This window comes from Tachypleus tridentatus, chromosome 9 (assembly GCF_004210375.1).
Source record: "Tachypleus tridentatus isolate NWPU-2018 chromosome 9, ASM421037v1, whole genome shotgun sequence".
Taxonomy (NCBI): domain Eukaryota; kingdom Metazoa; phylum Arthropoda; class Merostomata; order Xiphosura; family Limulidae; genus Tachypleus; species Tachypleus tridentatus.
The window spans coordinates 151,693,820-151,719,542 of NC_134833.1; the positions used below are offsets into that span (position 1 = coordinate 151,693,820).

At 35.0% G+C, this 25,723-nt stretch overlaps 1 protein-coding gene across 5 annotated transcripts in view; it reads right to left on the reverse strand.

The window, feature by feature from the left end:
- Sec10 (Exocyst complex component Sec10) overlaps positions 1-14,336 on the reverse strand; it is a 37,733-nt gene extending 23,397 nt beyond the window's left edge. For 3 of the 5 annotated variants that reach the window (XR_013014702.1, XM_076457909.1, XM_076457907.1), the window contains exons 1-4: positions 14,109-14,336; positions 9,626-9,862; positions 5,919-6,116; positions 2,534-2,598 (exon numbers count right to left, since the gene is read on the reverse strand). Coding sequence is in view for 4 of the 5 variants with exons in the window: in XM_076457909.1 (XP_076314024.1) it covers positions 2,534-2,598; positions 5,919-6,116; positions 9,626-9,862; positions 14,109-14,138 (530 nt within the window). In the remaining variant the exon portion in view is untranslated. Of the gene's footprint in view, positions 1-2,533; positions 2,599-5,918; positions 6,117-8,300; positions 8,315-9,625; positions 9,863-14,108 lie in introns of those variants that run through there. The other 2 variants (XM_076457910.1, XM_076457911.1) reach the window with 2 other exon arrangements.
- Between the last annotated feature and the right edge of the window lie 11,387 nt (positions 14,337-25,723).

Consider the following 25,723-nt stretch of genomic DNA (forward strand, 5'->3'; position numbering starts at 1 on the left):
TTAGCATCTGAAAATAATAATTTAACATTGTAAATTATAAGTTCACATTCAGTTCCAATATTTATATAAAAACCTAAATTATACATTCACATTTTTCATTTGCAATAACCATCTTTATATAAAATATAAAACTCAATTTTAATTGGTTTATTTAACCAATAATACCATATTATAGTCCCTGCCCCAAAAGCCCAATCTGAAACAGTTTAGTTGCTTTGTAGAATTTATACTTGCTTAATAGTTAAATAATGTGTGCCATAAAATTCTGAGTATTGCCAGATTTCTTGCTTTAAAATGCATCTTTAACTCTTTCCATACAAAGTCAGTCATACTGACCGACCTTGTAACCACCAAGTAAGTAAGAAAAACTCCACACTATAACTTTTAACATCGTACATGTATCTTCCCAAACCTCTGCAAGCTTTTAGTAAACATAAAGTTTTTCGTACATAAAAAAATCAAATTATTAAGTATTCTTACCGAAGATTTATCCTGAATTTACGTAAGGAGTCAGAGAACAAGGTAAATTTCATATGAAGATTAAAAATATTTTTATTCATCTAACTGCTTACAAATTTTATTTGTTATAGCTTCCAAAACCTTCTATCTCTCCTAACTCTACATGGAGTCAGTTGATTTGAATAACTTTGGTTTTATCACAAAAAAAAAAACTTACAAAATAAATCTAAGTTATTATTCTCTTCTTCTTACAATGAGGAGGATTGGACCAGAAAAATTACAAATAACTTCAGGCTTGTAACAGTCCACATCTATTTCTACTTACTCTTATCTCCTGTTGAAACATTTCTTAGTAATACCCTGTCAGTACAAACTACAAGTCATTCAGTGATTAGATACTTTCTGCAAAAGTTTTGTTATTTTTATTATCTTACCTAATATAACCTAAGAAATCTCCAAATCTTACATTTCAGTTACTTTTATAACAATAACAGATATGTAATGTTTGGTTTTGGTTTGTTTTTTTTTGGCTGTTTACAACCAAGGAAATGTAAGTCTACTTTTTATTTCATACTAACATATTCTCATACAAGGAAAGACTGACGATTTATATAAATATTTCTCTTTAATTTTAACTAATTAAAACTTACATAACATTAACATTTGATTTATTAATTATCTTCCAATCTTTATTTGTATACACTGAAAATAAAGTACTTTAATTACATTTTGAATGTAATTCTGTAAAAAGGTTATGGCATACACTTTGACCTACTCATAGTGAGTAGGTTAACAGATTTTATCCATTTTACTATTCTTTATCTACTACGTCACTGATACCCCTTTTCCTATTTTAATTTATAAGCTGGAAATAAACATTTTGGAACATTATCTTAAAATTTTTCTTATAAAAGGCCCTCTATAGGGCAGAACCTGCGTAACGCAGACAGAAAACTTTCACCTACCTCACCTACCAACAAGTAGGATTAGAACCTGAGTAAGACAGAAAACATGTTTTTGATTAAATATTAATTTCTTATTTAATTAATAATTTCCCCTAAATATTAATAAATTCTTGTTTAATTAATAATTTGTTTCAACTTTCAAATGTTCCTTTAGTTTTTCTACTTCCATATAAAACATCAGTTCTACAGCGACTAGATAATGGAATTATACAGTGTGTAAAACTAAAATACAGAAAACTGATGCTTCAGCATATTATTGCAAACATGGATGACTGTAAGAGCATCTGAAATGGCCATGAAAATTGATGTGTTAGATGCAATTGCATTTTTAAGTCATTCAATCAAATGCGTAATAATGTGCTTTCGAAATTGTGGATTTATTCTTGATAATGGTGGAGATTGTGGAGAAGTTGCTTGTTATGATGATTCTAGTGAAATCCAAACTCTGAGAAAATTGATGCAGATGATTCTGTGAATGTGGAAAGTTTTGTGAACGTTGGTAACAGTGTGAGAGATTCAGAAGATGAACAAACTGGAAAAGATAGTGAGAAAACAGAAATTCCTACTTCATCGCAAGTGTTAAGTTATATTAACACTATCAAATTGTATGCAAAAATGAAGTGGAAAATGAATTTCATTAAAAGGTCATAGAATTGGCGTTCTCTTTTAACAGGATGAGAAAGTCCATTTAAAGAACAAAACAGTTGAAATTGGACACTTTCTTCAAATAAATTTAAGATTTTGTGTACTTGTATATATTTTGAAAGTCTATTTTTGTTCTTATTCTAATAAAAATAGCATAAACAGTGTAATAACTTTGTTCACAAACATCTTACTTCTCGAGTCAAATTGGTATTATGTTCTGCTCAAAAATTACATATAATTAAGAAAATGCATGTTCACTCTGTATAAGCTGGAAAACCTGCTTAAGCCAGACATTTTACTCGGTCCTGTGATATTCTGCCTTAGACAGGTTTTACTGTACAATATTTGTTTTTGAATAATCTGTACCTAATTGCGCAGATTTACATTTTGCTTAAAGACCTCAAAATGACAAAGAGAAGTTTACTTTTATCACTAAGAAACGCAAAGAGAAAGTTTGATCTTACTTGCCAGCAGGGAGTTCTTGAGCAATAAGATGTAATTTCTGAATTACATCAGCAGCTTCATACAGCTGAAAAACAAAATGAGTAAATACATTTTTAAAGTTATAATTTTCCTACACTGAAAATGTATTTCTAATGGATACTTACCTCCTCTCAAATGACTACCTCTTCTCATTCGGTGTTGCCCTCTGTATGCAATTTTTGTCTTTATGTGTGCCACAAGACTTTCTCTCACCCCTGTTGGAATTGGAATATTTCAATGTTTCTCTTATGTAAATCATCATGTATTACTAATAACCCAGTGATATGCACACATAAAGCATGTGGCTCCATTTACTATCATCTACTGAACCTCACTTCAAAGTTTGGCAGGTGTGAGCACCATGTGGAGACCCCCATTGATGGCAAAGAACCATGAAAACAAAGACATCTAATGCCCTCTCAAACAGATACATCCAGTGAGGGCACGAAAGACAATCAACAACCAAATGGACAGCACCCTGCACAGGACATAAAATAATACAAAAGCGATGTGTTTGGCCCTAGTAGAGAGAGATCCAATAACCAAAACATAGATCTATGAATTAGTTACCCCCATGATGATACATGCCACTGGCATAGAACTGAACAAAAGAATCATCTCCAGACAATGTTGTGAGAGAAGAGGAAAATGATGTAATAACTGATGTACAGATAGAAGTTCAAGAATAGCTATGTGCAAAGTACCAAAGTCTACAGATCACTGGTCCAAAGTATACTGTGATTGACCCATACACCCCATGCCTGAAGAGAAGCATTCATGAACAAATGTAGATCCAGATGCAGGAAAGGTCACTGTTCCACCACCAACACAAATAATCTCATGAGGAATGAGGAAGAGAAATGGGGATGGAAAGAGGATCATAAATAGGCATGACTGAGGGGATCAGTGAAGTGAGGGAAGACCAAATCCCCAAAACCAATAGATCCTCATAAGCAGTAAGCAACTGAGTTGAGAGGGCATGGTGAACTGAAATTCCATTAAATTAAATCATGAACGAGAAGGTAGAGCTTGAGAGACATTCAATTAAAAAAAAAACACAATCGGTCAAGATAGTGAGTGGGTCAGACAAAAAAACATCTGCCCATCTGAGCCACCACAGAAAGTAGCAGCTGAGTAAGAGCAGTCAATTCCAGTTTGGAAAGAACCAGAAGTCAACTGGCCATTTAATAATGAAAACACAGTCCCTGAGTATGGAGTTGATGTGCTAAATCTCAGACAATTAAACCAAACACCAAAGATCCTAAGCAGTGATTAACCAACTCAAGAGAGAGAAACTGAAGAGAAGAGAGGTGATAACATGATAAGAGTTAAATGTAAGAGACATACATAAGTGAGATCCATAACCCATGAGATAATACCTATATGAAGAGATTGAAGCAAGAACCATCAATTACTGGCCACCAATTCCTGATTGTCTTGTGGACAATGAAGAAGTGAGAACAAAACCACAGAAAGGATAGGAAACAGGTTCAATTGGCTAATGTGAGATCAATTACTGAACCACTTCTGGTTGATCCCAGGAGTTCAAGAAAGAGAGAAGAAAATGAAGAAATGAGGAAGCAGAGATGGTTAACTTGGGAGATAGAGGCAAATGGCTACAATATTTGCAACGATGAAATGTTGGTGGGCCAATGAAATCCAAGGCCTGATAGTTCAGGGACTGTATCAAAGACTCTGAAAAAGGGCCCTAGTGAAAAATCCAAGATAAATTGAAGGCAAATGGGCCCAAGCCAATGACCTCTAATGTCCTAATTACAAAGAAACCACATATGAAAAATTAAGAAATACATAATTCAGAAGTTATCCTTTAAATAGATTATGAGAAACCTATGAATTACTTATATAAAACTAATAGACAGCCAATAGACTAATAAACTAATACAGGTAAAAATAAGCAGAAGTCCTCAGGGTATGCAGCATGCTAATCCCTCCCCCATGTAACAGTGAGGCTGTATGACTAGCATGAATCCAAAGATTAGTAAAAGGAGGGAAAAATAAAAGTAATAAGCAAGAATTTAGTTAATAATTAAATGATGAAGAGGAAACATCACAAGTCTAATGCAATATTCCATGAAGACTGAATTAGGCCTAGGAGACACTACAGGACAGATACAGTAGCAATCAGCAAATTCTGGAAATTGAAAATGACAAACAAATTCCTTATCAACCAGCAGAGGCTCAGAAATGTTACTTGGAGCAGTGTAATAGTCTGAGGATAAAGTATGGATTATGGAATATTTGATCTCCTGACACACAAAGCAAATAAACCCATACTCGGTTTACCTGCACATAAGACTTGTAACCTTAGAAGTGGTGATATGAACTTCAAAATTCATAACATAGAATGTTTACATCAAACATAACAGCAGAAAAAAAAAAAGACTTCAATGAACTGATAAAAACAAATATAATAATCAAATTGAATATATCAAATGTAAGTTGAAAATGAACCAATTTAAGAGGAAAACAAAGTTGATGTTGAACATGCAGCAATCAAGAAACAAAAGAACATGTCTAAATTCAAACAATGCCAAACAAGAAGTGAAGGTTTGGTTGAGGAGTGTAGAGGGAGCCACGTGCATCATGTGAGCATGACCTATTAGTTATGACGTGATGCATAATGGTTTGCATGAGAGACATGTTGGAATCTTCCAATTTAAACACAGGTGAGCAAAAGGTTTGTGGCAGGTGTAAAAAAAATAAAAAAAATTGCATATAATGAACAGCATTGAACAAATATGGCTAATCTTTGAGGGGAGATAAGTACCATACTGTAATATTATATTTGTAATCAGACATTAGAACTTGACAAATTGGTTTTAAAGAGAAAACTCTAAGCTATCATTCTTTCTTTACTTGTATGAATAGACAGTGAAAAATCACATTAGCAAACATTTTATTTGAATCTTGCAAACTTTAACCTTATGAACATTGTGAGAGAAAAACTTGACCTATCAATGTTCCTTTACTAATGTTACTAAGACAAATAAAATGTTATATTACTCACTCCAACAACTAAATGCAAGAACATTAACACTATCCACTGTATTCTGGAAAACTGGTACTTCATATTCTGTTACCTACCTTAAAGAGTACTGTCCACAAATGAATCAATAACATGCAATCCAAATGAGTACAAAAACATTTTATTGGTCATTGTGGATGAGTTCAAAATGCTTTATAAATGTCATTTTATCTCTTATCAAACTTGACGGAAACAACAAAAAATTTCAACCAATTACAATCACATACAACTACATAATTTAAAGGAACTGAGTATCATTTGAAATACAAATCTTTAAGCAATTTATTTTGCATATTGTTGCTACCAACTCTCTTTCTTACCCTTGTTGGGTCTGACAGTACTCCCATTACTGATGGGCCAGGATTTAAAAAGTCTGCAAAGTGGTGCATCAGTTTCTGGGCTTCCACAGCTCTAGCACGAGGTGTGTTCACACTTTCTAACTGGTCACCAAGGTGAACTACTTTGGTTGCGACAAAATCTATCCCTTCATCCAGTTCTTGAAAAGTTCCAAATGCTGCCTAACCATTAAAAAAACACAAATGAGCTAAGTATCTAATGAGCTAAGTATCTAATGAGCTAAGTATCTAATGAGCTAAGTATCTAGTGAGCTAAGTATCTAGTGAGCTAAGTATCTAGTGAGCTAAGTATCTGGGAACAAGTCTACAAACGTTGTACACAAAACGTAAATCACAAAAATATAAAAGTTTATTAGTCCACCAATTAAATTAAAGTAATTCTAAAGCTTCCGATGCATAAAAACAGCATTAAGTCATGTCTTTTATAAAAACAGTATTAACTCATGTCTTTTATATCCAAAATCAAACACTGAGCTTTGAAAAAAAAAAAAAAAGACTTATGAGGAACTATTCGGCAAACTATCTACCAAACAGGCAGAGTAATTACCTTTATCCCTAGATTTGAAACAAACGTATTTCAATCAAGATAGGAAGTTAGTATAGAACAGTCCCAAATTAGGTCTAGATCCTGATTCACTTTAAAGCTTTTTTTTTAAATATATATACAAAATGGGGAGATCAGGTACTTTTGTGATTTGAGATTAATAAACTTTCTAAAGTGTAACTGTATTTCTAGCAAATTTCACGGACACATTAAGGTCAAGACTCTTTGTCGAGCTACAAAAACAATTCAGATCATTGATCATTCTGGGTTTGAAGTTCAGATTCTGAAGGTAAAATTTGATTCAATGTAAACACAAACAATTTGAAAAAGAAGCAGTGGGGATAAGGGTATGCAACCCCTCTGACTGTTCACATGCCTGAGAAGGGTATGCAACCCCTCTGACTGTTCAGTGGGGATAAGGGTATGCAACCCCTCTGACTGTTCAGTGGGGATAAGGGTATGCAACCCCTCTGACTGTTCTTGACTTGCCTGAGAAGGGTATGCAACCCCTCTGACTGTTCTTGACTTGCCTGAGAAGGGTATGCAACCCCTCTGACTGTTCAGTGGGGATAAGGGTATGCAACCCCTCTGACTGTTCTTGACTTGCCTGAGAAGTGTATGCAACCCCTCTGACTGTTCTTGACTTGCCTGAGAAGTGTATGCAACCCCTCTGACTGTTCTTGACTTGCCTGAGAAGTGTATGCAACCCCTCTGACTGTTCTTGACATGCCTGAGAAGTGTATGCAACCCCTCTGACTGTTCTTGACTTGCCTGAGAAGTGTATGCAACCCCTCTGACTGTTCTTGACTTGCCTGAGAAGTGTATGCAACCCCTCTGACTGTTCTTGACTTGCCTGAGAAGTGTATGCAACCCCTCTGACTGTTCTTGACTTGCCTGAGAAGTAACCTATAAGTCAGATTTCTTTCCTTCTAGAACTCAAAGGAAACAAAGCTCTGTAGAAATGACATCCACCAGTCAAGCAACTGACACACAGTCAACAAATGTGTGGTAAAACATTGCTTTTTCCTTTTAAAAAGCAAAACAAAAAAAAATTTTCTTCATAATGTTTGTTTGTTTTTTTAATTTTGCACAAAGCTACTCGAGGGCGATCTGTGCTAGCCGTCCCTAATTTTGTAGTATAAGACTACAGGGAAGGCAGCTAGTCATCACCACCCACCTCCAACTCTTGGGCTACTCTTTTACTAACAAATAGTGGGATTGACCGTCACATTATAACGCCCCCACGGCTGAAAGGGCGAGCATGTTTGGCGTGAAGGGGATGCGAACCCGCGACCCTCAGATTACAAGTCACACGCCTTACACACTTGGCCATGCCAGGCCTTCTTCATAATGAGTTGATAAATAACTTTCACATGAATCAAATATAACAACACTATCTGGAAGGATATATAATACTTAATGTTAGATAACTCTAGTTACAGTCATTAATGCTCCACTTAAATATCTTTTGCAAATTGTTGTTGTATGTTTTGGCAAATAATTATATGAAATGAATACCTATAAACACATGCACAGCCATCCGCTATCATACATTTAATAAAACAAATATTCTTGACCTCATAATTTTATTCCAACAAGTTGTAACCTAGAATTAAAAGAAAACACTTCAACCCTCTGTTCAGTTACTTACTTTGTTCTTATCCTAAAGCTGAAAACACTTCAACCCTCTGTTCAGTTACTTTGTTCTTATCCTAAAGCTGAAAACACTTCAACCCTCTGTTCAGTTACTTTGTTCTTATCCTTTAGCTGAAAACACTTCAACCCTCTGTTCAGTTACTTACTTTGTTCTTATCCTGAAGCTGAAAACACTTCAACCCTCTGTTCAGTTACTTACTTTGTTCTTATTCTGAAGCTGAAAACACTTCAACCCTCTGTTCAGTTACTTACTTTGTTTTTATTCTGAAGCTGAAAACACTTCAACCCTCTGTTAAGTTACTTACTTTGTTCTTATCCTAAAGCTGAAAACACTTCAACCCTCTGTTCAGTTACTTACTTTGTTCTTATCCTGAAGCTAAAAACACTTCAACCCTCTGTTCAGTTACTTACTTTGTTCTTATTCTGAAGCTAAAAACACTTCAACCCTCTGTTCAGTTACTTACTTTGTTCTTATCCTGAAGCTAAAAACACTTCAACCCTCTGTTCAGTTACTTACTTTGTTCTTATCCTGAAGCTGAAAACATTTCAACCCTCTGTTCAATTACTTACTTTGTTCTTATTCTGAAGCTGAAAACACTTCAACCCTCTGTTCAGTTACTTACTTTGTTCTTATTCTGAAGCTGAAAACACTTCAACCCTCTGTTCAGTAACTTACTTTGTTCTTATTCTGAAGCTAAAAACACTTCAACCCTCTGTTCAGTTACTTACTTTGTTCTTATCCTGAAGCTGAAAACATTTCAACCCTCTGTTCAGTTACTTACTTTGTTCTTATCCTGAAGCTGAAAACATTTCAACCCTCTGTTCAGTTACTTACTTTGTTCTTATTCTGAAGCTGAAAACACTTCAACCCTCTGTTCAGTTACTTACTTTGTTCTTATTCTGAAGCTGAAAACACTTCAACCCTCTGTTCAGTAACTTACTTTGTTCTTATTCTGAAGCTAAAAACATTTCAACCCTCTGTTCAGTTACTTACTTTGTTCTTATCCTGAAGCTGAAAACATTTCAACCCTCTGTTCAGTTACTTACTTTGTTCTTATCCTGAAGCTGAAAACATTTCAACCCTCTGTTCAGTTACTTACTTTGTTCTTATCCTGAAGCTGAAAACATTTCAACCCTCTGTTCAGTTACTTACTTTGTTCTTATCCTGAAGCTGAAAACATTTCAACCCTCTGTTCAGTTACTTACTTTGTTCTTATTCTGAAGCTGAAAACACTTCAACCCTCTGTTCAGTTACTTACTTTGTTCTTATTCTGAAGCTAAAAACACTTCAACCCTCTGTTCAGTTACTTACTTTGTTCTTATCCTGAAGCTGAAAACATTTCAACCCTCTGTTCAATTACTTACTTTGTTCTTATTCTGAAGCTGAAAACACTTCAACCCTCTGTTCAGTTACTTACTTTGTTCTTATCCTGAAGCTGAAAACACTTCAACCCTCTGTTCAGTAACTTACTTTGTTCTTATCCTGAAGCTCAGTAATTTTATCCCAATGAGTTTTTTCCTCTTCCCGACAGATCATCTCCAGCCTTTCACATTTCTTGTCCATATTTTCATACAGTATTTGCAGATCCTTTATTGTATGCTCAAAAGCAGTGTGAAGAATGCTCGGATCAAAAGCTTCTCCATCACAGTGACCAGCTGTAGTTCTCCAGGCTACTCTCTCTACAAACTCCTCAGCATCAAACGGATCCTTTATAACAGGCATAAGCCAGAGGTAATTTGATTCAATGCAACTTGTGCAAAATACAAAATATAAACACAAATCAGCAGTGGCAAATTTAAGGTTGTGTGGGTTCTCTACATCCTATGTACTTTTACATAGAATAAAATTATCTATGGTCCCTGAGGTTAAGCCCCCTCTAGCCCTCACCTAAATATGCTACTGCTAATCAGGCACTTATCCTAATATCACTTTTTGTTTGTTTGTTTAATGTTGAGGTAAACAGATTTAAAAATTATATCAACATTACTCCTGAACTTCCATTATTCACCATATACTATTTTTTAACCTTCCTGATGTAGTAATACAAATTATTTGTTATAGCAACTCCAAAAAGCATAAAAAGGCAATTTTAAGGGGGGGGGCAGCTCGAGGTCTGTCTCACTGAGCAATTCACGGGAATATGCACCACGGGCACACCCATTGTGACTGGGGTTCAGAGCTCCCTTTAGGAACAGCAAGTTATGAATCACATTCTTCTGCTTTTCCTTGGAGTAATTTTCCTTTCTACTTGGAGGAGGGGTATCCCTCACTTTCCATACCACTGTGTAACTCAAGAACAAATACAATTTAATAATAAAATGTAAAAAAAATGATTGAAAAAATTCATCTATCATCATTAAAAGATTTAGAGAACATAAACTATCAGTGAAAGCATATCATTGTTTTGAAGGTATCTTAAGTTCAAATCAATGTATTTTTATAATTTCAGATAGATTCAGTTTTCCACTCTTAAAGTATAATTAACTTTGGCTTTGGCTGGTTGGAATTTAATGGCACAAATCTACATGGGTCATCTGTGTCAAACAATGGCATGTTCTTCAAGTTTCTTATTTGTTTGCTTGTTAAACCAACTATTTATATATTATAAGACTAATATTGCTTCACTTTCAGCAATCTTGTTCACTCATTCCAATATCATCAGGAATTGAGAAAAACTGAATAAAAATGGATAATAAGATACAAGTCAGTCTTTCATGAATATTCAAGAGAAATAGGTGAGAACTAATATTAAGTGATTCTGAAGCCTTCAACGAGACAAGCGGTCGGTATATATTGTAAAACTGGTATACTACTTTGTAAACAATCACGAGTGAGCAATATAACATACAACTCTGCTATGAAACAAACTACACAGTTGTAACAGACTACAGTTGAACCCACAGTTACCTAATTTAGAACGATATGTAAAAATAGGAACATAAAAATGGATTAAACTTTTTTTGCTAAAAATAAATTGGTGTTTTCAGCCATGAGTATCTGGCTTTTTTTTAGGTAAATCGAGAAAGATCACAAGCAAGAATGGTATATTCAATGTCACACCCATTTTGGTTAACTTTGCCTGGATACACAAAAGGACAGACTATACAAACCTTGGTTTGAAAGTGTGAAAAGCCCTTCATGATACAGAAGATCCAATGACCAAAGATAAACCATAGAGTCATAGACAAGTTTAGCTCAAATGCACAATAAGCTTTGAGGACTGAACCTGTATCTGCTCTTCAAGAGGTGGAAGAAAGGATGCAGAGAACATGCACCTGACTAAGCTGCTTAATGTATAGAATAAATGTCAGTTTTGTTTATCCAAGTGAAGCCACTTCTCATCAGTCACCACAGCAATTGATGGACCTTCCAAGTGGAGATTGAAATCTTGGTGAAAATTCTGCTGACAAAACATACGTCTGCAAATAGTACCAGTTCAGGAAAATTGTCCACAGTGGTCAAGTCACACAAGCTCTGATGCAAAAGATGATCATAGTAACAGTACAGTGATCTGACTGATTATTGCCTGATCCATTTAGAGCAATTTTAAGCTCCATCAGAGTAAATGGTCAAATAAAATCATATGGATAATCAAGTCAAAAGGAAAGTGGTATTCTTTTGGCAGTGTATTGAAGAAGGGAGGGAAAGAGTTGCATGTGGTCCAAGAGTATTAGAAATACTCTGAACAGAAAATGAAAAATATACCTTTCACTCACTTTTTCAAATCTTGCCTCAAACAACCTTGAAGCTGATGGTAGGAAAGATACTGGAAGACAATTTATTCCAAGATTTCTTCTAGTTTTGACCTCTGACCTGTTTGGCAAATGCTTGATCAGATTAAAGAACCATGCAGTTGATAACAGTACAATACCTGCAGAAGGTATTCCAGGCTCATTTCTAAGCCTTCTGTGCTCACTGACAGTCAGTGTCCACCATAGATAAAAATGTCAGGAAAAACATGTTGATTTGTTAAGGATTATAAGAACAGCTACCAGGACAAATTAACCTCCACACAAACATCAAAAGAGGGTAGGTTAACAGCAGCAGAATCAAGCTTCAAGAGAGTATTGAAAGAGAGGTAATCAACTTTCTCTAAGTTCTACTGTGGCACAACAAGTCAAACAGCATCGACTATAAAAACCTCACTCAGAACAATGGAAAAACAACCACTGCTTTGGGCAGCCAAGGAGAACAAGGTAAAGAACAGGAACAAATAGATGAATCTATAGCAGTAAGTCTTACTTCAGGAATGAAAATAAATAAATATTCCACTGCTGAAGAAAGAAGGATTGTTATCTGAAAGTACAAGTTCCACATATTGAACCCCTACATCAGTGTCTTCACCACCACAGATCAAACTCTCCTATTGGTGACAGGTATATTTAATACAGCCAATGGAGAACGAATGAGGGAAGGCTCTGGTAACTCGTTTATATGCACTGCATAAAGAACCTTCTGCAGAGTTCTCATAAACTACTGACAGAATACGTTACATTATGATGTACACAATTTATGTTGAGAAATTCCCTACTGGTTACTCACCAAAGGTTGACAGAAGCAGAGAAGTTTATGTGTACATTGTTAACTATTTGTCTATTACTGGTATTTTACCACTGTTTAATAAAGTAGGTATTTCAACACACTAGTGTTATGAAATCATTTTTTGCTGATCACTCACTCTAATTAAGAGAAACACAGAAACATTCATATCCACTTGTGTAACACTTATATAAGGAATCAGTAACAAAACACCTGTTCTGCATATTCTCTAGCTATTTAGCTTATGAATAAATATTTTAATATCATTAATTATAGTGCTTAAAATGGTTCACTAATTAAATTTATATACATATATAGTGATTATTTCCTTCTCTTAATTTAATACATGAACTTAGAACCAATTAAAATACAAGTTGATCATAAGACTATCCTAGTTATTGTTCAGTATGTATTAAACACTTTAGGATTTTGGTTTTATAATGCAATAAGTTTTAACATTAAGCATTTCTAGTCAATTTGTTATAAAAGGTAACCTTTAATTTTTGTTAATATCAAATATATTAGTCCTGTCTGATATAACGAGTTAATATTTTATCAGAAGCTTTCAATAATTAGTCAGTCTTATTTAAACTTAATAAAATATTACTAGCAGTATACAAGAATGTAAATATAATAGGACTTTCAACTTGCATGCAATTCATTGTTTACTTATGTTTATTTACATATACATATTTTATTCATGTTTTATGAAAAGTTCTGTGTTTGCTAATAACATATTATGTACATTTGGCTAATATGTCTCCATCATATGAAATTTGTTAACAAAGCAATAAAACCAAAATAAAATGTTGAATTTCAGTTTTGGGTAGATCCAGTGTGGAAACCTGATTACTAGAAAATAAACTTGTAAAGTAGCAATATTCAATATGCAGACACGATATTTATGTTCTACACATAAATCAAAGGCAAACTGCATTACTTTAAATACGTTACATATGAAGATTAAGAAATGTGCCACTTAACAACGTTAACCCTTTTAATTTTAACTGTACAACAAGAACTAGAGGATCACGCTTCAGTAACCTTCTCAATCCACGTTCAATATCTGATAAAAGAACTTCAACGATTTTTTTCTGTTTTACTTAGGTTTTATTTTATAAACAATATAAGAGTCATCGTAATCAATATTTGGAGAAACAGAAATTAATGTTAAATGTTATGTGTTACTGTTAGGACAGTATTATTACTCTACAGGACAAGTACACGTTGATAAACTTATAGAGATTATTCAGATTTACAATACTATTACTATTAATCAAAAACAATGGCACCGATAGTAATATTATTGGCTCAATTATTATCACTGTCTGATGATCATGCCAACTTTCAATTTCTAGTCAGTGTCATACTCATAATATTCAAAATATTACTAATAACACAAGTTATAGCTTACCTGTTCAAGCTCTTGCAAAAACTCAGACATTATAAAAGAAAATACAATATTTTACCCTCAAATTTTTTAAAATGGGAAAATATTTCAAAACTATTTCTTGATAACTATTTAACTTTTTATTATCGATATTAACAAACCAGTAACATTATTAAATAAGTCCCTGCCCCCGGTTAAAAGCGAAGTCTAGAAGATATTTTTCTCAATACACATCTGAAAAATAAAATAAAATTCCAAACTGCAAAGGACAAAAAGGGATATATTATCTATTGTACGAAGGACAAAGTTAAAATTAATATTTGTCTCTTCAAAAATCAACATATATTTGTATTTTATTAAAATATAAAGAAAAGTTTTCATTAATAATGCTATCATAAAACCAAATTTTACAATTTGATTTTTCGGAACTGTGCACATCTACTTGTTTTTTATCCCCAGTGAAACATCGGTACATTTAAGGACTAAAAATACTCAAATTTAGGGCTTGATTTCCCGCAATAAACACAGCAAATAGCCTTAATTCGCTTTACTCTAACTAACAAACATCTACTTCTGAAAAAGAGAAAAGTAAAAAATAAAAAGCCATGTTTTATTTTTTAGATTTGTTTGTTTGTTTTGGAATTTCGCACAAAGCTACTCGAGGGCTATCTGTGCTAGCCGTCCCTAATTTAGCAGTGTAAGACTAGAGGGAAGGCAGCTAGTCATCACCACCCACCGCCAACTCTTGGGCTACTCTTTTACCAACGAATAGTGGGATTGACCGTCACATTATAACGCCCCCACGGCTGGGAGGGCGAGCATGTTTGGCGCGACTCGGGCGCGAACCCGCGACCCTCAAATTACGAAGCGCACGCCTTAACGCGCTTGGCCATGCGAGGCCTCTACTTCTGTTGATAACAATTCATTCAACATGTTGATTACCCTTTTAGTTATTATTTTGTCACAAGAGCTCAACCTGTCTTTTTGGAAACTTAAACTCGTCATCTTTCATGTCATTATTTTAAAGATATAGCATGAATACATCAGAGACTTTTCAATTTAAAGACAGCATGAAGACATCAGACACCTTAAAATGATGTCCATTTGAAGGGCCTCACAAACTTTAATAAGATATCCTCTTTATCTTTTTTTCTAAAGCTAAAGTAAGTTAACAGATTCTAACATATCTCCATAAGACAACTCTTTCATCTTTGGAATCAACTTAGTAGCCCTCCTCTTAACCCTTTCCAATAAGTCAGTATCCTAAATGAGGGACAAAAACTGTACAGAATACTCCACATGAAGCTTAATCGGCAATTTTTATAAAGATTATCTCTTTTGATTATGTCTATAAATACATCCAGACTAAGCTATATTACCTTTATTACTAGCAATCAAGCACTGTTTCTTGACTATGTGTGTTATCCATCATTAAGTGAAGATCAATTCCTTCGGTCACTCTGTTAATACGGTTATCTATGTAATGATGGAAAGAACGTAGATCTAATGTATCTGGATTTTCAAAAAGCATATGACAATGTGTCTCATAAAATACTTCTAAAACATCATTTCACTACGTCAAATACGTTAGCTAATTGGTCGGAAGATTGCCTGGATAGAAGAATGCAGAGGGCTTTTACGAATAGTGTTCAGTCAAACTGGATTAATGTTACAATTAAGATATATCAGGATTGAGTCTTAGGACTTTGATCTTTCTGACTTACATTGTTGAAATAGATGAAGAAATGGTCAATAAACTACTTTAAAATGCTGATGATGACTTAATGTCTTGGATGTTGCTAGCTATGAGGGAGGTATTGCTAATATACAAAAGGATTTCAATCGTTCAGTGAGTTGGATGTATAAATGGCAGATGTGTTTTAATTATAATAAATGAAAGGTAATGCACGTGGGTTATCATAAGTTGAATTACAAGTATAATTTGAATGGGATTGACTTTAACAGTGTTGTGAAAGAAATATTTTGGTGTAATAGTTGATCACTCACTTAATCCATCCAAGCAGTATGCTGTTGCTAGTGGTAGAGCAAAAATAATTTTATTTTATATATACGAAAATATTGCATACAAGTCTAAAGAAGTTATAATTTCATTGTATGTATTTCTGATTAGGTCACATTTTAAGTATTGTGTTCAGTCTTGGGCTACTTACTTTAGAAAAGACATTGAATTGTTGGAAAGAGTGAAAAGGTGGACTAATAGAATAGTGTCTGGAATGGCAAGAATATAATGCGTGGGAAGGTTAAGATCTTTGAAACACTTTTCTCTCGAAAAAAAGAAGAATAGTTAGAGGGGATCTGAGTGAAGTGTTTAAGATTGTTAAAGCATTTGGTAGTGTTGATGCCTTATCTTGTTTCATGCTTAATGGAGAGAATGATAAGACTAGGGGGCAAATATATAAATTTTGGAAACGTAGGAGTTGTTTTTAACTAAAATACTTTTAATATTTTAACATAGTGGAAACGGAAACAATAAATCCAAATGGAATTTTAAAAAAGTTTGATAACTGTACGAATAATAAAGGATGGCTTTGAGATTGTTTTGTTTTTTACTTAATAGTTTTGTCTCAGTTTAGTTTAGAATATACGACAGCCTAGATGAACCAGTAGGTCCCTTGTTGTCTCTAAACATTATATAATGTTATATTAACGAGTGATCTAATAATAATAAATTAAAATCCAAAAGATAATCATCTTGCACTTTTTATAATTAATGGCCACTACTTGCTATAAACTAGCAACTCCCTATCTGATGAACAATAAAAATTGAAATAGACAAAACTGGCTAGCTCAGAATGATACTTCAGAAGAAAGTATCGGAGGAGTAATCCATAAAAGTTGCTCGGGTGGAATGGACGACGTTTTACAGAAGTTATATTTTTCAAACCAAGACATTTTGATGACAGGAACAATCTGCTTTATGTAAATTAATGCTGAAACACATTAAAAAGACAAAAACTTCACCTAAGTTCAGTACAAAGGTTATTTGGTGCTGTTCACTTGTTTTTCTTTATCTCTATAAATTCGTAATATTCAGGTACTTTAACTTCTGTGGTATTCCTGGCTGAATATAATAGATTTCTACAGTGTTAATAGCCCAAAGCTATCTCAAAAATTGTTGTTTTTTTGTGTTTTCTTTTCAGCTGAAACCAGTCTTGGTATAAACAAAAAATGAATTGAAAACATTTGTAAGTAAAGACACACAGAATAAAGTTGAAAAATTAATAATCAGAAGCACATTTCAGTATTAAGAACAAATTTTCATAGGAGTTCTGAAGCCAGAATAAGTTTCATAGTCCATTCATTACCAACAACCAGATGAGAGTGCGAGTTCTTTATTAAAATGTTAATGTTATACTTTCAATGAGGTAGAAGGTTAAACTACTTACCAGCAGGTGGTTTCTTCAAGTTGCACAGTTACGCGAGAAAACTACAAACCTGGCAACAGTTCTCATAAGCAACGAAATATTTATTTGTGAAATATATTGCAGAGTAAATCTGAGATGTGAGTATGACTATGTTTAAACAAAATGAGACTGGACAGAGTGTAGCAAAATGAAAATCAATATACATTTTAAAACACAAAGTTTCTAGACCTTTGGACAAAGGATGAGGTTCCGGTTCCCTTGGAGTATCTTTATTTGTTGATCTTCTCATATATCCGTCTGCAACACGCAGAAAGTACAACTTTACATAAAAGACTATACAATGTCATCCTTCTTAGTACGCACATGATACTAACACCAATGATAGCCGTTCCTTTAAACAAGTAAGACATGACGTAACCACAAAGTATCACCTAACCCTACAGTACAAAGGAAAGCTATGCACTTTTATGCCCTACCATAGAGCAGATTTTCCAATAAGAAAATTTGAAGAATTATGTGTAACTAGGATGAAAAGAAATTAGTAATATATCGTTATCAATATGTTATTGTTAAAACATACAAGTGGCTAGAAACATTTAGGCGTGAACAGTTTGGAAAATTATTAATGAAATTACAATGTTCACTTTAGTGAGAAAATAAATTTAAAAATGTCGGATACGTATTTGTATACTATACTTCCAATAAGTAACCTATGATTAATCCACAATAAAAAAAAAAAGGTTTAAGCGTTGCTCTATTAAATAAGAACGAAGTCTGAGTGAGTCAGTGATTACATCGAGTTTACACTTTCAAAGGACATAAATTTCCAAATTCTAAATTGAACAAATATTTGTACCATCTCTAAGGCGTTTGTTTGTTTATTTTAAATTTCGCGCAAGACTACGAGAGGACTTACTGCGCTAGCCGTCTCTAATTTAGCAGTGTAAGACTAGATAGAAGGCAGCTAGACATCACCACCACTGCCGACTCTAGGGCTACTCTTTTACCAAGGAATAATAGAATTGACCGTCACATAATAACGCCCCCTGCCTGAAATGGCTAGCATGTTTGGTGTGACGGGGATTCAAACCCTCGACCCACACATTATTAGTCGAGTGCCTAACCACCTGGCCGTGCCCTTAAGGTGAATACAGCCTAGAAAATGGGGTAGCAAAGATACATATAGAGAGTCAATCCAGAATGTGTCCCTAAGCAAACAAGTAGCCTTTGTTTGTTTGATGCTGTTTTTCAGAATTTGTAGTGCATACTCTATACATATGTAATAATAATATAACTTTTTGTTGTTGTTATTTCAGCCATATTTTTTTACATTACATTTCATCGAGGCTACCATTACTTGTTCTTGTACTACGAGCCCTGATGAAACTGTAATGGGAAAAATTCTGTTGAGATAAAAACTTTTTTGATTATCTAGAGATTAAAAGTAGATTTTTTTCCAACATCATTTCCAAAATGTAAAATTTGTCTGAGATAGAGTATTTATGATCCTTCACATCCTGTTTCCGAGAACATCAACAAATTAAATGTAGAAAATTTACACAAACATTTTGAAAAATGTACCCAGATGTATATTAATAAAGATAAATTGTTTTTGTGTTTTTTATGGAAAGAAGAAATGTAACTCTATATCTTTAATAATCACACTTTTATTGAAGTTATTTATCAAATAAACTTGTGTCGAACAAATGATCAACTTCTCGCTAATAAACATTGTTAATAGCTTTAAAAATAAAGGTTGCATGCTCTGTCAGTTTTCAAAATTAAAATCAACCAACTGTCTGAACTGTAAAATAATAACGAACAAATCAGCAAATTCCTCGAACAATTCACTGAGCTTGAATCTCTGTACTGAGATCATATTGTTTACACTTTCCTTCAACAATAAACGTTTAATTCTTCGAAAGTTGGGTATTCATTTTTGGATGTCATACAGTAGCTGCAACACAAGAAAACTTGGAAAAGTTCTATCACTTCCGTCTCTGTTATCAAACCTAAAACTATTTAAACTTGAAGATGAATAGCCAAATTGCTATATTTACAAATTAGGCACTTCTACAACACTCACGCTCAAACAGATATCACAATTCAATCAACTGCATCCTACTTTCCAGACAAAAAAAACTGTATTTCGTGCATCACGTCTTTCACCATATACACAACAACTGATAACAACACCCTATATTGCTTTGTAGTACACCACAGAATGCTGCTCGCACGTTAGAATTACCACATCCTTTTCAATGTGCATGTACCCAGTCTAATTAGCACCAGATGCTTTTTCTTCAAAACTGAAGTTCACCTGGTCCACTCTGAAGATACAAAGATTTTAATACGAAGCACCAACAACTTCTTTTGGTTTGGTATGCACTATTGCCAAGAAAATGTTGGATATGTGCTTCTACACTCACGTGGAGACTGTTACCATTAGACAGAACAAAGTTCGTGCTATCTGCTTAAGTGGTGACTTTATATGGAGTGCCTAATCCACATGAGTTTAAGTAAGGTTGTGGCCAATTACATTAAGAACTCAACCTCTTGCCCCTGTATTTATATGTCCACATATCCTGAACATTGTCCTTTGAACTATCCATCATGATACTTGGTTCTGCACTTGGCCAAGCTGATGGTCAAGTGAAGGCTTACTAGTTTAGCCAGTAGGCACTGCAGCAGCCATTGTTCCTAGTCTATCTTCTTCAATTTGTTGATCTGAATGATATATAAATCCTGTAAACAGAGTATAGACAGTCGCTAAACCAGTTTTCTGTTAAATAACAATTAAGGCAGATGTTTCATCTTTCCTACTCTTGATGCCATGAGGAGTCGAACTATGACAGTAATTGTGATAAATGGACCAGGAAAGCCCTGTTCCCGCATACAAAACTACTGTGTTGTGCACTTTAAGCATTTGGGTAATCTACACAGCAAATGCAACTAGTTTATTATTTTCCTAAGGCATGGAGTTCGATATGGTCACTTCAAACCACATTGCTACAAAAACTTCCTTTGTGTGCAATATAGATAGTTCTGTAACCTTCAATAAACGTTTAACGATATACGTGATTCATATACGAAACTTTTTTTCCATGAAACCCCTTAAATTATTTATGAAAGTGGTCAGGTTTTGACATGACCTTCATCTCTAAACTTTAAAGCTAGTCTTGTATATTATTTGATTCACAAAAGGATCAAATCTTCAGTGTAATTTTTTTTTAATTTTGCGGTCCAGTCATCCAGCTGATACTTGTGTAATGCTGTAAGGCATCAGGAACCAGGCTGTTTAGACTAAACATCAGGCACTGCTCTGGTTGTTACTAAGTAACAGTTTAAGTCCTCTTTTTGTGATTTACTTAAGCATTGATTGGTTTATCTGTTTTACCTTCATACTTCTCTACCACCAAACATGATTATGTAACATTAGCATTGTCTCATCAGCATGAAAAACTCTTGACTAACTCCCAACCCTGTTGGATCGTATTGAGATGTCACTTTCCTCACCTGATGGTATTGTGATAAAATGCTCCAAATTTTATGCTGAAGAGAGTTTCAAGATAAAATTTTAAACTATTGCCTTATAATGCCTGGACTCATTGATTAAAGCTTCAGTGTCTCACAGAAACCACTCCAGTAAATCTCAGGACATTCAATCTGCTCAAAACCACCACGATATTCTACCACTGTCATACGTATCAGCACACAGAAAGATACCACTGGCGATTCTTTGGACTTAATAAAACACAGCAAGATGCCGATCAATGTCACAGTTCTAAGAACAAATCAACATTTCAGGCTTATCTCTCACTATAGCTGGTGAAAGCTCTAGATCTAAGGAAGTTCTTCTCGTAGCCACATTATGTAATATACTCCTCAATTCAGCCACAGTATCCTATTACCCACTACCAGCTTTTCCTAGTTTGTCAAATTGTCTTTTGATGAACACGAGTTACAAGCATTAAAATACCAGATAATTAAACAAATAAAGGGGCATTTTCAAAATAAATTCTGCAATAAAACGTCTTAGTCACGGCACCAATTGTTATTTGTTAACTAATCTTTGGCATTTAGATTCGCTGATGTCTTACAGATAAGTTTTAAATTATTCATCAAAATGCATATTCGTGTAGTTTACTTCAGAGAATAATTTTTAAATCACACAGCAAAGAAAATAAACAAATATAAGTGAACAAATCTATATTCTATTCAGTGTATGTATCGTCTATTTACTAGACTATTCAATCTCTTTGTTCTATAGTAACTATACTGGAATCTGGAGTCAACAGGAGTCTTTTTCTACTTACGCCTTCACTGAACAAAAATGGCCAGGTGGTTAGGGCGTTAGGCTTATAATCTGAGAGTCGAGGGCTCGAATTCCTGTCACATCAAACATGCTCGCCTTTTCAGCTGTGTGGGCGTTACAATGTTCAATCAATCCCACTATTCGTGGTTTAAAAAGTAACCCAAGAGTTGGCGGTGGTTGGTGATGACTATAATCTTACACTGCTAAACATAGACGGTAAAAGCAGATAGCCCTATATAACTCTTCGCAAAATTCAAAAAACAAACAAACACAGAACAAAAACAATTCTATCTCACGTATGCACAAGAAAAGGCCTAGTGAATTCTTATTCACTGCCAGAAATTGACAAAACATTAACCTGTGGTGTATGACCATTCAATATTGCATACTTGAGCAGTTATAAAGGAGTAAAATTCTTAACTAATACAAATATATTCGTTACTCCTTGAAACGGCCTCACTTCTCCTTAGGAATCAGATATAGCGCCAAATCTATATGAATTCTTAGCTGTTAGGCCTGGCATGGCCAAGCGCGTAAGGCGTGCGACTCGTAATCCGAGGGTCGCGGGTTCGCATCTCTGTCGCGCCAAACATGCTCGCCCTCCCAGCCGTGGGGGCGTTATGATGTTACGGTCAATCCCACTATTCGTTGGTAAAAGAGTAGCCCAAGAGTTGGCGGTGGGTGGTGATGACTAGCTGCCTTCCCTCTATTGTTGCACTGCTAAATTAGGGACGGCTAGCACAGATAGCCCTCGAGTAGCTTTGCGCAAAATTCAAAAACAAACAAAAGAAACTTAACCTTGTTGGAAGTACTTAACCCCGAAAGTTTCGTACTTGCATTCACTGAACCCTTCGTAATTGGAAAAATAAAATACGATTTTTTTCAAATTCAAAACATAAGTAGATATTTAATTTGTGCACAAAATGAACCATGTATCAGTTGCACACAAGATCACTGTGTTCAAAGAACAAATCCAGCAAAACATGAATTTCACACAAAAACAAAAACATAACTCAATGAATGTTTACTGCAAATCAATGTGACTTTTGCTGTTGCCTTTCAGAGACAAGTTCAGAAATGCGCAGCTTCACCTTGGCAAGTGCCACTCTCATATCATTTTCGCAATAAAGTCTGTTCCTTTTCTTCGTTTTTATGCATACCATCCTCGAAAAGGATTGCTCGCAAAGATACGTCGTAACAAAGGGTATGAGTATTCAAGGGCTTTCTTAGCAATAAGAGGGTACGCTACGATTTGGTGACACCAAAACGTTGAGAGCTTTATTGTTCTGAAAAGTTACTGTTGAATCTGGCTCTGCTGAAGTTCAATGATTTCGTAAAGGTATTTATCATTGACATCTGCTGTTGCAACACTAAACGTGAACGGCTGTCTCACCTATGCTGGATATGACTCTCTGGTGGGAAGTATCCGTCGAGAGACTTTGCGAGCTCATCTAAGTGCATGGCAATTGCTTGCTTCAGTTCCCCGAGTACAGAAATGTCTCCGATTTCAGACATATCTTCGATCTTACTTACACAGTCGTCCAGCAGGGGAAAGTTTGCAAAGTTATCATTCTCTGTTCGTCGTTTCCATAATGGTAGCTTTTTTTGAAAAGCCTTCAGGTTTTCTTCTGCTTCGATGATGTTGACTCCACTGCCCTGCATCTGTTGATTGAGAGCATTGAAGATATCGGCCATGTACGACAAAATGAGAATGAACTCAGATTTTTCGAAGCAATCTGCATGACAATGTTGGTGCTCTCGCAAAAACAGGGCTAATTCCACACGCATGGCAAAAACACGATTCAGCACCTTTTCCCGGGATAACCACCGAACGTTAGAATGGTACAGAAGTACCTCGAGTTCAGAGCCCATTTCATTGCACAGCTCTTTGAAGATGCGGTACTTCAGGGCACTATTTCGCACAAAGTTCACACATTCCACTACAATTTTTAATACTTCTGCTAGTTTTGAAGGCAAGGTTTTTGTTGCCAACGCAAGCCTGTGCAGAACACAGTGTGCTACAATGATGTGTTGTGCATCGGCTTTCACCAGCACATCAAAGCCAGAGTTTTGTCCCAGCATGACTAGAGCTCCATCCGAACAAACTGCAGAAACCATATCCCACGAAAGATCGTTGTCTCTAAAGAAGTCATCCACAAGTTTCTTCACGTCGCTGCCTTAGTTGTTGTTGTAAGAGGCTTACAAAATAAAAAATCTTCTTTTATCTCATCGTTCTTCACATATCGCATGAATACAACAAGCTGGCTTAGATTGGAAACGTCAGTGGTCTTGTCGAGTTGAAAGCTGAATTTTGCTGGCCTTGAAATCAGATCTGCAACTACTTTAGCCAAGACGTCATAGCTCATGTCATCTATTCTGCTACTGATGGTGTCATTTGAAAGAGGAATCTGGGATAACTTAATTTCAGCAGCTTTTTCCAGCATGATATTCACCATCTTCAACGCAGCTGGTTTTACGAGTGCTTTACCAATGGTGTGTGGTTTGCTCTGCTTTGCGATCAAGTACGCAACTTCGTATGATGCTGTAAGTGAGGATCGGTTTGTTGATGGGTACAAAGCCGAGAGCAGGTAAAGTAGCCTTTTCATCAAACCTGACTCTCTTCACCTTGAATTCAGCAAGCATTGTGTTCTTGTAGTTCCCATCTCCATGCAGCTTTAGGGAGTGTTCTCTTAGTTTTGCCAGTGCTAGACTAGAATTGCTCAACTTGGCATTGCAAATTATGCATTGAGGATGCTGACTCCCATCATGTTCCGTTATACACGTGAATCCATATTGTACGTATTCATCTGACCACTTTCTGTTTTTGCTCGATATAGTTAGTATGAAGGGAGTGAAAGATTAGGAAAAAAATCACAAATGAGGCACGATTACTACATTCACAAGACGACTGCTAAGCGCACGAAGTTCCCTGCAGCACAGATATTAAGGCCAAGTGATGTGACGTGATCAGCCGCAGCCAATGATGGCCAAGTGGAGCATGACGTCACGAATCATACGAATGGAGTGAACGGAACGGACACACACACAATATGTGTGTCTTGACTTCCGCCGAACTCCTGAGACTGACTCATCGAATCCATGGGGTTCGATTGAACCCAGGTTGAGAACCACTGGTCTAGAAGGTAATGTCTCCCTTCCCCAAAATATATTTCAGTATTGTATTTAGTAGCCAGGTTACTGAAATATTATTTGCTGGGAGATTGTGGTATTTAATGAAAGTGACGGGCAACATATACAATTAGGGAACAAAGGTCATGAGATGGTATTCTGAACAGAGTCCAGGTGCATTTGTTATGCACTTCAACATGGCTCTCATCCTAACCAATTCAGCAGATTCATCTTCAAAATTTGAAGCCTGTAAGCTATTAACTAACACAATAATCCATTTTCCTGTGCAGGTACACAGTTTCTTAATGTCATGTCTAAATAGATTGTTTTCACTGTCAACCACGTTGTTTATCTGTTTATTTTACACACAACTTAATATTCAGTAAAATTATCAACTGAAAAACATTTCTCTCAGTTATTTATTATATTTGCTGTTATTTGCAAGTTTACCTGTCTGATAGGTGTTGGAAAATCAGTTTTACCTGAAATTACCACGTTTTGTATTCCCCAAGAATTTTCAAATTCTGTTTCATATGTACATATTTTTTATAGTATACATAGCTCAAACAATAAATTTTATTTTTAAACCATCTTAACAACTTGTGTTAAGTTACCTACTGATTTGAGCCATTCCCCACTGATGTCACTTGCACTTATTGGGGATTTTATAGTTGAATACACTAAATAGATTTGGGCAGCAATCCTAACCATTTGGGAGTTATATATCCTTATTTGTACTTGAAGAACAATCAGTAATGATATGGATTATACCTGAGATCAGAAAGAAATTAAGATATTAGTTTTTTAAA